At 35.5% G+C, this 12,775-nt stretch overlaps 1 protein-coding gene across 4 annotated transcripts in view; it reads right to left on the reverse strand.

Moving 5' to 3' along the window:
- Window positions 1-6,965: 6,965 nt before the first annotated feature.
- Window positions 6,966-12,775, reverse strand: part of CAMSAP2 (calmodulin regulated spectrin associated protein family member 2) — a 152,723-nt gene continuing 146,913 nt past the window's right edge. For all 4 annotated transcript variants that reach the window (XM_021002984.2, XM_021002983.2, XM_021002982.2 and 1 more), the window contains 2 exons: window positions 10,924-11,042; window positions 6,966-9,962 (listed from right to left, as the gene is read on the reverse strand). In XM_021002984.2, the coding sequence (XP_020858643.1) occupies window positions 9,657-9,962; window positions 10,924-11,042 (425 nt within the window). In that variant the 3' untranslated portion in view covers window positions 6,966-9,656. The remainder of the gene's footprint in view (window positions 9,963-10,923; window positions 11,043-12,775) is intronic.

The following is a 12,775-nucleotide window of genomic DNA, read 5'->3' on the forward strand; positions in this document are numbered from 1 at the left end:
AATGGGGGATTCTACCAGATGGAAATGGGGAGCGGAATGCATTCCAGATATGAGGGATGACCAGTTCAAAAGAATGGAAGCAGGAAAGGGTACCTAGAGGAGACCACTTTGATAGGACCAGGAAGAGGAATAAATTATAAGTTTAATGAGTCTGGAAAGATAGGTTAGGATCAGTTTGTGAAGGTCTTTAAAAGTCAATTAATTTTTTATTTTTATCCTAGTGGCAATAGGGAATCTCTGGAGTTTATTGAGTAGAAGAGAGACATGGTCAGTTTTGAAGTTAAGAAAATTGTTTAAGCAGATAAATTAGAAAGAGAAGAGAGTTGAGGTAGGGATGCTAGTTAGGGCTGGAATTAAAAGTCATTGAAAGAAGGGGTCAGATTTGAAACATGAGAGATGTACAGTAGAAATGGCAAGATTCAGCAAATGATTAGGTGTGTGGGGTAAGGGAGAGCGAGAGGTTGATGATAATGCCAAACTTGTGAACCCAGGAGACTGGAAAAATGGCAGTTCCTTTAATGAATAAAGAAGTTTGGGGAGGTGGTCACTAACCAATTTGGATAATGAATTTTGTTTTGGAAATGGAGAATGTTGTTTTCAAGGAAAGAAAGACTCTTGTGTTGGTCTTACTTTGTATCAGATTACTTCAGTTCAAAGTTTCTTAAGTGAGAGACAAAATGCAAACTCTGAAGAAATTCAAAAGGAAGTCATTGAAAGTATTTTGAGAAATAATAATCCCAAGTGGATAAAACTGCTGGTTTTTCTCAAATACAAGAAAGTGTTGGAGATAATAAAATGGTCCTGATATTCAAATGAATTTTGTTATTTTATCAAATTCTGTAAAGTATCCCTTTAATAATTTCATTGGTATAGAATTAAAACTATAAATTAACTTTGGTGGCACTGTAATTTTTGTTATGCCTGCATTGACGTGGTCTAGCCATGAGCACTGAATATTCCTCGAGTTATTTTTAAGTTCTTTATTTCTCCATAGCACTTCGTAACTGAATCTATAAAAGTCTTTCATGTGTTTTGGTACATTGATCTCCACATGCTCAATGCATTTTGAAATTATTTGGAATAGGATTTCTTTTTCTGTTACTACCCTCCGTATTGTGTTATTATATAAAAATGCCATTGATTTTTGTTTTCTTTTGCTTTTTAGTGAGGCAATGGGGGTTAAGTGACTTGCCCAGGGTCACACAGCTAGTTAAGTGTCAAGTGTCTGAGGCCAGATTTGAACCTAAGTCCTCCTGACTCCAAGGCCAGAACTCTATCCACTGTGCCACCTAGCTGCCCTAATGTCATTGATTTTTAAGGCTTCATTTTGTAGTCTACAACTTGTTTTATTAGTTTTTAAAAATGCATTTTCTGTGCCTTTTTCTAAAAAAGGATTTCTCTCCTCCATTCTCTTCATTGTTTAATCTTCCCTTTCTGCCTATTTTAGATTTTTATTCCTCAATTTATGGCCATTATATTTAGCTTTCTTTCATCTCCCATGGAATTAAAACTTCTAAGGTACCAATTTTGGGCTCCATTCCCTAAAGTTTTGTTATTTATTGTTTTACAGATTTTTGCCCAATGGGTTCCCTTTTCTGTCATGCCTCATTCTTAGAAATATGCTTCTCTAGGTGACAGAGGGGATATTGCCCAATGGTAGAAATTTTCATTTGTCCTTGACTGTGCAGTTCATTTGCCCTTTGCCCTGCCCATGGTCAGTTTTCCCCCATTTGCCATGAAATTTTGGGGATTCCATGGGAAGGTCCATGCCTCAACTTGGTGTTACCTCTGGCAGCTCTGATTTCTCCTCCTGAAGCAGAATGAATGGTCTCTGTAAGCACCAAACACCCATTTTATACCCATCATACCCATTTTAAGGTCCCCATTTTCTTTCAAAGAATATAGCTTCCCCATGGGGGAGCTATATTGTCAAATATACCACTGTCAAATGGTACTTCCTCCCATTACTGAAATGAGATCCACCCCTCTTCTTCCCCCTTGTATCAATCCTTCCCTTTGCCTCTGTGTATATTTTCCTGTAGGTTCTCTTCTTCCTCAAAGACTACATTAGTCATTTCCCCTTTATTGTTAAACCTTTGACTTGATTAGGGTACAACACATTTTCCTGTAGTTTCTTCCTCCTCTCTCACATCATATGTACCCTCCAATTCTATAATTAAGTTCCACAAAAAAATTTGATTCATGAGGTTAATCAATGATATCTGAGGCTTGTCTCTCCACTATCACTTCTATTGACTTCTGCTTTCACTCTTGTTTTCTCGCGTAATTTTAGAAAGAAAACTCTTAATGGTGTCTCGTTTTGCTGTCTTTGGTGCCTTTTTTCTTTTAATTTAACTTCTTGTATTTCTATTGTCTGGGACTTTGGAAAAGCAAATAATTTGTTCAGGTCTGATTTTCTTTCTAAGAATTCTATGAATGCTTCTTTTTAATTGAATATCCATCGTTTTTCATTAATGGTTAGGCTCAGGCTTGTGGGGTAGATCAACATGGTTGCATTTTCAGCTCCTTTGCTTTTTGGAACACATTATTCTATCCCTCCTGTGGTTTCTAGTGGGTATAGAATAGTCTTGTTATTCAAATTTCCTTTCCTTTATATTTGAAGTGTTTTTCCTGGTCACTTGAAGAATTTGTTGTCATTGTGATTGTTAAATTTAATCATTATGTTTCTTAGAGTTTGCAACAGGAGCAGCTAGGTGGCACAGTGGATAGAGCACCGGCCCTCAAGTCAGGAGGACCTAAGTTCAAATCTGGTTTCAGACCAGACACTTGACACTTACGATCTGTGTGACCCTGGGCAAGTCACTTAACTCCAACTGCCTAAAAAAACCCAAACAAAACAAAACTATATAGAGTTTACAATGTAATTATTTGCTTGCTTTTCCTTTCTAGAGATCATCTCTTGAGTTCTTTTGATTGGTACCTTGTTTTCTGTGTTCAGAAGGTCTGGGCAGTTTTCTTGCACAGTATTAATTCTTGCATTATAGTATTCAGGTTTTTTGATTTGCATTTTTCTTGGAGACATAATCCTAAAGTTGTCTCTATGCATCTTCTCTTCAAGAACATGTTTTCATGTTTTTTTGGGGGGGTTTTTTGCTTCTCTTCTTCCAGATTCTTCACTTCCATGTATTTACATCTCCAATCAGTTATTTTTTCTTTTGTTCCTTTGGTGAGACCCCTGTGAATTCAAGTTTTTCTATTCTAGGAATTATTTCTATTGTGCAAGCCATAAATTTTGCTTTTACAATTCTTATTTCTCTCTCTCTCTCTTTTTATTTCTCTCTTAAAGCAATCAGTAACACCCTTCTATGGTTCCAAGCTTTCTTGGAAATCCATTGGGTTCTTTGCCTCAAGAGGTATCCTTTTTTCTTTTAATATTTATTCACAGATGTCTGACCTCATTTAGCTGATCTAGAGGCTATATTTTCTTATGTCATTATTTTCTGTTGCTTTATCTGCTTTTGTTCAAGGTGTTTCTTGACTTCTCCTGAGATCTTTGGTAATTTCAGTTTTTCTTTTCCTATATTCCCTATTGCTCACTTTTTGACTTTTTCCTCTTTGATTGAGGTGAGGTTTCCCTTGGGGCTAGACCTCAAAGCTGTCTCAGCCTCCTTCCAAGCTGGACAATTCACAACTGACCAGCTTCTGTCTCTGCCCCCAGTGACTTTTGGGGGACAAAACTGGTCCCAGCTTCATGTTGGGCACTTTGATTCAGGCATCATGCACACTTCAATGTCCTGCTTCAGTTCTGTCAGTTCTTCAGAGTATTGTTACATCACAGAGCTCTGCAGTCCCAGACAGAGCAAGCTCCTGCCTTTTGGTTTTCAAAGCACTAAGAGGTGGGTAATGATAAAGTTGAATTCTTTTCTGAGCCCATGTGTTGGCTTGTGCGGCCCCGCCTATGTGTGTTAGGGATTAACACTCTTTGCTGTTACTTTTGAGTTTTTACCTTCTTAAGGTTTTTAGTATCTTAAGACTCTCAAGATAGCTGGAATTACTTTATCTCTCATGCATAGTTCCTGTTCTGGAGAAGTGTTTGAGACATTGTGAAAATCAGAGACAATGTTCTCCATCTTGTTGATCATGTGACTTTAAAGTTCCCCAATATTCATTTTATAAGGAAAGTAAAACATGTTTGTAGTCATATCAGTAAATTGATATCATTATCATTTCCTATCTATAAACCTGTAAAATTTGCTAATTTGTAAAAAATATGATGAGTTTGTCACAGGGCAGGGGAGTTTCAAAACTGGATATGAAGATCTGAGAGTTATCCACATAGGGAGGCTAGTTGAAGTTTTGAGAATGAATGGATTTCGAAGAGATCAAATAAAAAGGAAAAGGAAAAATATTTATAGCAACTCTTTTTGTGGTGACCAAAAACATGGTAACTGAAGAGAATGTCCATCAGTTGGGAAATGACTAAACAAATTGTGATACATGATTGTGAGGGAATATTACTGTGCTATAAGAAATGACAAAGGGGATGACTTCAGAAACACCTGGGAAGGCTTACACAAGCTGACACAAACAGAAGTGAGCAGAAGTAGAACCCTGTACACAATAACAGTAATATTGTACAATGATCAACTGTGATTTAGCTACTCTGATCAATACAATGCTCCATTAAAATTCCAAAGGACTTAAGATGAAAAATGCTATTCACCTCCAGAGAGAGAACTGATAAACTCTTGAATGCAGACTGAAGCTCTTTTTTTTTGCATTATTTATCTTGCCCTTTTTTTGGGGGGGGGCAGGGCAACATGGCTAAGGTGAAAATATTTTGCATGACTTCATGTTTTTTTGCCTGCTCAGTGGGTGGAGGGAGGGAATTTGAAACAAAATAAAATTTAAATTAAAAGAGCCTTAGGTAATATCCATGCTTATAGGGGTGGGAAACAGGAAAAGAAGTGATCAGGAGGAAGACAACAAAATAGGACATGAGCCACATACATGCATGAAATAAAATAACTAAAAGATATCTCTTTAGTTGAATTAGAAAAGTGAAATTCAGATCCCTGAGCCTAGGCTCAGGTTTTTTGTGCCTCATTTTTCCTATTTAATTTCTTAAGTAATGATCCCAATGAAACTTGGATTGAATGGTCTGTTATCTCTCTCATGTTTTTTATAGGCCATTGCCTCTTTTGCAAAAGATGGAAAGAAACTGAAAAAAAAAAACAACACTGAGACTACACATTGGGCTCAGAGAATAGCGTGACCCATCTACCCCTAAAAAAGGGTGATACGGGATCTATGAAAGCTTTAAAGATGACATGTTAAGTAAAGTTTATATTAATAAAATGTCTTTGCCTTTAAAGCGTGCACATATGTATACACACGCACCCTTTTTATGTAGAATTTTTTGACTAGACTTGCGAGTTCATGGCATGTAAGAAGCTCCCAATGACCAGCTTCCTCTAACAATTCAGATGGTGCTTTCTCCACAACTTAGTCTTGACTTAACAAGTTTCCTGGAGGGCTGAGTTATCCCTGACTGCTCACTCTGCCTCAATCTGTTATCTCCAAGCAGTTGCTTGGTTTTGTTCATTCTCCTTCCATAGTACCTCTCGTTTCCATATCCCTCTCTGCCCTTACACAGTCACCAGCCCAGCTCAGGTCCCATCAAGAGCCTCGTAATTGGTCTCTCTGCCTCAAGTCTCTCCTTCTGCTATAGCCAAAAAGTTATTTTCTTCAAGCACAGCTCTAGCAATAACACTGCTTTAACTGAAAATGCCAGTGGCTTCTAACCTTCTTTAGGATTAAACACAAACTCTCACACATCATATTATTCACTTTCATAAACTCTGAGGTCCAGCCAAATTGGCCGCCTTGTTATTCCTCCAACCAATCAATACTCCACCACCTCCATCCCTGTATCTTTGCTCTGGCTGCCCCCTTTACTTCAAACACTCTCTCTCCTAGAATACACACTGCCTCTTAGAATCTCTAGATACCTCCAGAGCTCAGTTTGAGTCTTGCTTTCTGTATAAGGCCTTTTCTGTTCCCATCTGCAATTGCATTTCTTTCTCATCAATCATCTTTGTATTAATTCTATAAGTACAAAAGACAATACAAAATCAATGAAAGATAATTTGGTGGTGAAGGGAGGGGAATGGACCAACAGACAGAAAAATCAGGAAAGACCTTTTGTTTCTCTCAAATAGAATTTAAGCCCATTGAAGGCAGGGGTTATTTCATGCCAGTCTTCCCAGCATACACAGGGCTCGGCACAGAGTTAAGAGTTTGGTAAATGCTTGTGTTTAGGGAAAAGCACACCACTCTGGACTCAGATGGCTCAGGTTTGACTTTTGATCTCTGTTATCTGTTACCTGCATAACCCTGGGCAAATCATGTTATCTGTTTTTGAGTCTTTCCTCATCTTTACAATGAAGGAGCTGAAATAGAGTAAACTCTCAGATCCCCAGAACTGTATAAAACCAATGATCGAAAGGATAAAATTGTATACTAAAGATGTTTAAAATTGTGACTAGACGTCCTTATAATCCACAAAACCTCTATCAGAAAAACTAATGATAAGATTGTGGGATAAACATTTCAAGAACCACCTTTCCTTGGCTGGTAGATGTACTCTGGAATAGGCCTGATACCCTGGTTATTTGTCAATGTCGTAAGTTCTAATCCTGTCACTATTTAATCTAAGACCACAACTAATGGAAATAGATTGATGGGAAAGTAGATGTAATAACAGAAGACCTGAACATTTTATTTAGCATTGTTCAAATTAAGTCAAATTACTCCAACATATATTCTTTTACATTACTAAAAGGTGTTCCTTATGGAGAATCTGAACTTAGCCTTTAAGTATATGTGACTACAAAGGAAACATAGAATTCAATTTTTTGAGCAAACTGATTTGCAAAAATATAAAAGTTCAAATCACAGAAAGGATACCCCCCATATGCTTTTTTTTAACTGGAGACAGATAATGAATCATTTAGTGCCATGCTTTTATTCAAATGAAAGGGGAAAATACACTATACCAGGAAATGAACAATATGACAATATTTTACAGCACAGCATCTGAAAAAAAGGTTGGAAATAATGCTCCAAGTGGATAGATAAGCACACCATATGCTGTACATTGCTCAACAGTGCCCATGAAACCGTTAATTAAATTACCTGATTTTGGCTTTAAACAGCCAAACAAGAAAAACTGTAACAGTCAGTTGTACTAAAATCAAAACCCAAACAAACCCAAGAGGAGCTGAAAATTTTCCATAGCTGCAAGAACAGTTAGAATTGGACATTTTTGCACTGGTAGCTAAGACAATTGTTTGGCAGATTTAACCATACCAATCATAGTCATCATAGCAATTTGACTTCTGCTGATGACAGTACCAGTGTGTTCCAACAAGGTCAACGACAAATCCTAGTCTTTACAAAAAAAGCATCATTTTCCTTAAAAAAAAATTTTTTTTCACATGGCTCCAAGTAAAGCCATATCATAATTAGAAAATTTGCAGTCCTAAAAAGGAAAAGCCCCAAACTCTTCCTGTATCAATAAAGTAAAATTTTATACTGAGAGCAATGAACTTGTAGTGAAAATATTCACATTCTGCCTTTAGACATTGCACAAGTTACAGTTCAACTGTTAGACAACTACTCCAGGATACACTGCATCACATATGATAGCAATTATTTGAAGGGTTCCTTCTAAAATTAAGCAAATTTGTTCTTTAGAAAATATTTAGGCAAATTTGTAAGGAGAATGAATCATTTATCAATTGGAAAAAGCAAATGTAATAATTAACTTCTTAATTCTCAACAAATGTTCCCTAATATTCATCATATTCTGATTTAAATTTTTTTACTATGATCTTGCTGAACTGTTTATTTGAAATCACTTCATTATAATAATGGACATTGTTGTCTAACAGGCAAAATGTGCAACCCTCCCCCATGTTTTTAATATTTATATATTATATACACAACATGTATATGCTTAAAATATGAGTTACATATCCTGGTCTCTTACATGCAAACAGTAGATCACAAGTAGTTTTGAGCTACACATACATTTTGCACAGGTATTGAAAATTCTATGGATTTTTTTTACAGTTTTAACAAATATACATAAATATAAGAACATAAATTACAGTAAAATATTGACCGCACTTCTGAGAAAACGATAACTCAGATGCATTGATGCCTAAGGCCTTACAATAATTAAAAAAGTATGGTTCAGGGACATCTCATTCCTATCCTTTTTTTAATAAGTAAATAAAGTACATCATATGCAACATTATCTTTAAACAACTCAAAGAGAGAAATGTTTGTTTTTAGTCTCTGCTTCCCATGAAAGAAAACACACGACCCCTCTCACTGATGGCACAATCCTGCCTTATTCTCTCAGTTTGACACATTTGTCACAACACTGAACATGACAGGGTCACATAATCATTCAAGTCCTTTCCTGAGAATGAATTTTTTTTCCCCAACTAACACTCTGGTAGACATTGTTAAAGAAACCAAAGATCAGATAGAGGAGGGTTTCAAGTTTGTACTTAATCTAAATAATTCTATTTGAAAACAATTTAAAATGGAAGAATGTCCAAGCTAAGCAAAGATAAAATAGAATCAGACATTGTTTTGAAATAAAAATGCAGCCCTTTGTACATACTGTTTAAAAAGATTTCTAAATATAAGTTTTTATACTGTTTATAAATATAAAGAAAAAAGCTCTTGAAAACAACAGATGGCCAGACATCTTTCTTCAGATGGAAAGACTTCTCAAAATGTCATTCATTTCTGCAAGATTACAAAGTGATTTACTTTACAAGTGAGATAGAGAGTTTTTTTGTTAAAAGAAAATCTACATCATTCTGAGTTGGGCAGAGCTGATGTGGACACAGCATACATAGATTTAATTCTTTACAGTTACTTATCTAGCCTCGAAAAAACAAACCTTAGCAGCTCTAGAAACACTTCCTCCTTTTTCTAAAAAAAGTTAATACTTGTGTGAATAATAAATACAGACTGTAAATACTTAGTGTAACAGCTTTTGAAACTGCTTTGACATCATTAAAATTTGAGGGTTTTTGCAAAACAAAATCTAGTGTCTTTTTCGCAGCATCATTAAGAAAGGTGCAAGTTACCTCTTAAGATGTGTTTCACTTAATCTCACAGTCTCCACACATAAACAAAATTCAATGGAGTTTAAGAATAAGACCAAAGTTTCTTTAGTAGAGGAAAAATGAGGAAAATAAACCATTTGAAGACAAGTACATACACAAAAAAGTAAAAAATGTAACAGAAACACAAAAATCCATAATTTCAACCATATTTTCAACCTTAAGTCCAGCTAGTACAGAAGAACATTCAGTGCTCGTGTTATCAAACCTTATCTCATGCAGCTGTCCCCTCTATTACCACATACACATCTCCATACGTGAATCAGTACATTCCCATGATCACTTGAACTTATCACCAAAGCGACAATCTTCTCAACTCCCAAATACTGCAGTTTACATTCCAGTTGTGCATGACATCAACAGAGCTTAGTGTCCAGTTTTAAGTAATAAAAGTCTTGTTGGCAACCAAAAACTTATCTTTGATAGGCAAGAAGATGAAGTGCAAATATATCCCAAGTGTTCTGAAGCAAATATTTTCCCCAACTACTATGCCTTAGTGGTTAAAAGTTTCTTAGGTGTTACTGGTCTCTTTGACTGCCACAAATGACTGTGAATGGTAATTGCATCCACACTGGCAGACATGGTCTTAGCAGGTATGTGGCTAAATTGCTTTCTGTCAGAGTTATATTTATAAAGCCCTTCTATCATTTTTTTTGTGATAGATTTAGGGCCAATCCCAGCCAGTTTATTGATTTCTTCTGTTTCTGGGCAGTAGGTATATAAAGACCTAAACTGGCAGCCTGAATCCCGGAACAAGATTAAGAAGTTGTTGGCATCGGACTTCTCCATTTCCTTTAGAATAGAAGGAAAAAAACAACACATATTTGCTGAGTGAACACAGCTATGTTCTGAGTCAGTATCTACACTCTAAAAAATACCTTGTACAAATAAGGCATATTTGTAAAAAGGACAAATCTGAATACATCCTGTAAAATTTGAAATAAACGCTAATTAGAGACACAGATATTTTAAATGCAAAATCCTATTTGTTCTATGTAAATATTACAATTTCACAGGAAATTTTGCAATGACGTGCTTATCCAAAATATTTTTTCCCTTTGCTACTAACCATTCCCTCCTTATGGTTTGCTATAGCTAATTTCTGAAGAGAAAGTTATCCGTCTATGAAACATTTTGTACCTCTGGGCTTCAATATTGCAAGAAAATCTGCGATTCTGTCAGTGTGGATGTTCTTTTCACTGACACTGATTACAACCCTTCCTCACCTTGAAAGACAGTCTTCATGAATTACTGTGGGCCCCAAAGCCTATCACTTGGGGCCCAACCTTCTGTTGGTGAGCCCCTCTAAACTTAGCTGGGTTGGTCCTTGAGAAGACAGAGGCATCTCTTCAGTTTTCTAGAATCTCACTGTAACTGAACTCTGATTCAATTTTGTAATTAAGATGTACAACCATACATCTTTTATAGTTGCCTTTGAAATAATACTTTAATGTTTGCAAAGCACTTGACACACATTATGTCATTTGATCCTCAGAACAACTCTGGGGGGGTGGGTGCAATTCTATTACCCCCATTTTACAGCTGAAAAAACTGACACAGAGAAAGGCTAAGTGACTTGCTCAAAAAGTGTTGGAAGCAGGAACTGAACTATTCCCAACTCCAATCTCAGTATTCTCTCCACTACAACACCTGACTGCTTCTGATTCCAAGAGAACTTAATCTAATAGAGAGTATTCTATAATTTAATCATTCAACACTTTAAAAAGAATCATTGTAATTCAAAACATCTTACCTCCAGTATTTTTTTCTTCTGACCTTCATTTACTTTTCCAGCCAAGCAGCAATGAGCTAGCGCATTTTGTATTATATGCTTATTGGATTTTGCACTGGGTTCTTTGAAGAGCTTTGGTCCTATGGAAAAGAAGTTTTAAAAAATTTAAAAATCTCCAGTATGACAGTTTTGGGTTTGTTTGTTTTTTTCACATCAGAATAGCCACTATTATTAAAGTGGCAAAAGTGCCATTGTGTTAGTGTATGTCAGGGTTATGTTCTGTCTATGTTAGGAACTCCTGAAGCTTTGGATATATTTCTGAAGCTAATGGAGGCAACACAATCCCCATCCGAGGCATTCACCCACTGCCAAGGCATCTCTAGAGGCTCATTTAAGCCTCTGCTTGAAACCTCCTGAGAAGAGAAACTCAACAATAGGTAGGTAGTTCAAGTCTTGGTTGTTTATGTCTTTCACTAAAAAATAAATTATAAACCTCATGATATTATCAAATTATTCTTTTTATACTTCAACAATGCTCTCTCTTAATAATATAGTTTAAGGTCTGATACTTCTGAATCTACTTCCTTTACATCTTTTTTCCTGGTTTCTTTGAAGTTCCTGACTTTTCGCTCTTCCAAATGAACTCTGTTATTATTTTTCTAACTCATTAAAATAATTTTTTAGTAATTTAATTGGGATGACATTGAATAGTTTGGTAAAATTGTTATTTAAAAAATTATATTGGCTTTACTTACCCATGAACAATAAATATTACTTCAATTATTTAGATCTGAGTTTATTTGCACAAGAAATGTTTTATGTTTAAGTTTCTATAGTGCCTGTGTCTGTCTTGGCAGGTATACACTCAGTTATTTTAAATTGTTTAGGTATTTTAAATGGTCTAAAACACTACTGCATAATATTGCTGACACATAGTGTGGTTTCTCTATTTTTCACTTCTGATTAAATCTATTTTAACTTTATCTAAGATCATGATTTCTACGCCTGCTTTTTTAACATAATAAATTCTACTCCTGACTTTTATTTTATCTTTCTATGCCTCTCTAATTTTTATGTTTCCTGAAAGCAACATACTGCTGAATTCAAATTTTTAATCTACCATTTCCATTTTATGGGTAAATTTGTCTCACTCGTATACTAAGCTACAATTACTTGTGTATTTTCTTCTTTCCTATTTTTTCCTCACTATCCTTTTCACCTTATTTACCCTATCCCTCCTCACTCCTCTCTTTTACTTCTAGCTGCTCCCCTGCCCTCCTATTCTTTAACTATCTACCCCTCTAAAACTCCTTCCCATATCCTCTCCCCCCCATCCTATCCCCTTTGCTCTCTTATTTCTTTCTGAATTTAGAAAACTATATATGTATATTTCCCTCTTTAAGCTATTCCTGATGAGTAAGATTCCAGCATTACCCACCCTCCCCCTAACTAGCTTCTTCTGCATTAACTTTTCCTTTTATGTCTTATTTGTATGAGATAATTACTCCTTTTTATCTCTTCCTACAGTTTTATTTTTCAAAAATCACCCTATCATACATAGTTCAGCCCAAGCTTTTCTTTCCAACTACCCAAATAATGATGACAATCATAAGAGTACTGCTCATATTTTCACATATATGAAGTAAATAATTTGACCATATTGAGTCCTTTATAATTGGTCTTTAATATTTACCTTACATTTCTCCTGGATGTTATATGCTGAATTTTCCCTTAAGTTCTGAAGCTTTCAGAACAAAAACCTGAAAGTCTTTCAGTCTGTTAAATGTCCATTTTTCCTTTTATTCAGGATTATATTTAAGAATATATTTTCAACAACAAAAAACCAAAAACAAAAAAACCTTAAACCCCAAAC

The sequence above is a fragment of the Phascolarctos cinereus genome, unplaced genomic scaffold (genome assembly GCF_003287225.1).
Source record: "Phascolarctos cinereus isolate Bilbo 61053 unplaced genomic scaffold, phaCin_HiC Scaffold_5;HRSCAF=322, whole genome shotgun sequence".
Taxonomy (NCBI): domain Eukaryota; kingdom Metazoa; phylum Chordata; class Mammalia; order Diprotodontia; family Phascolarctidae; genus Phascolarctos; species Phascolarctos cinereus.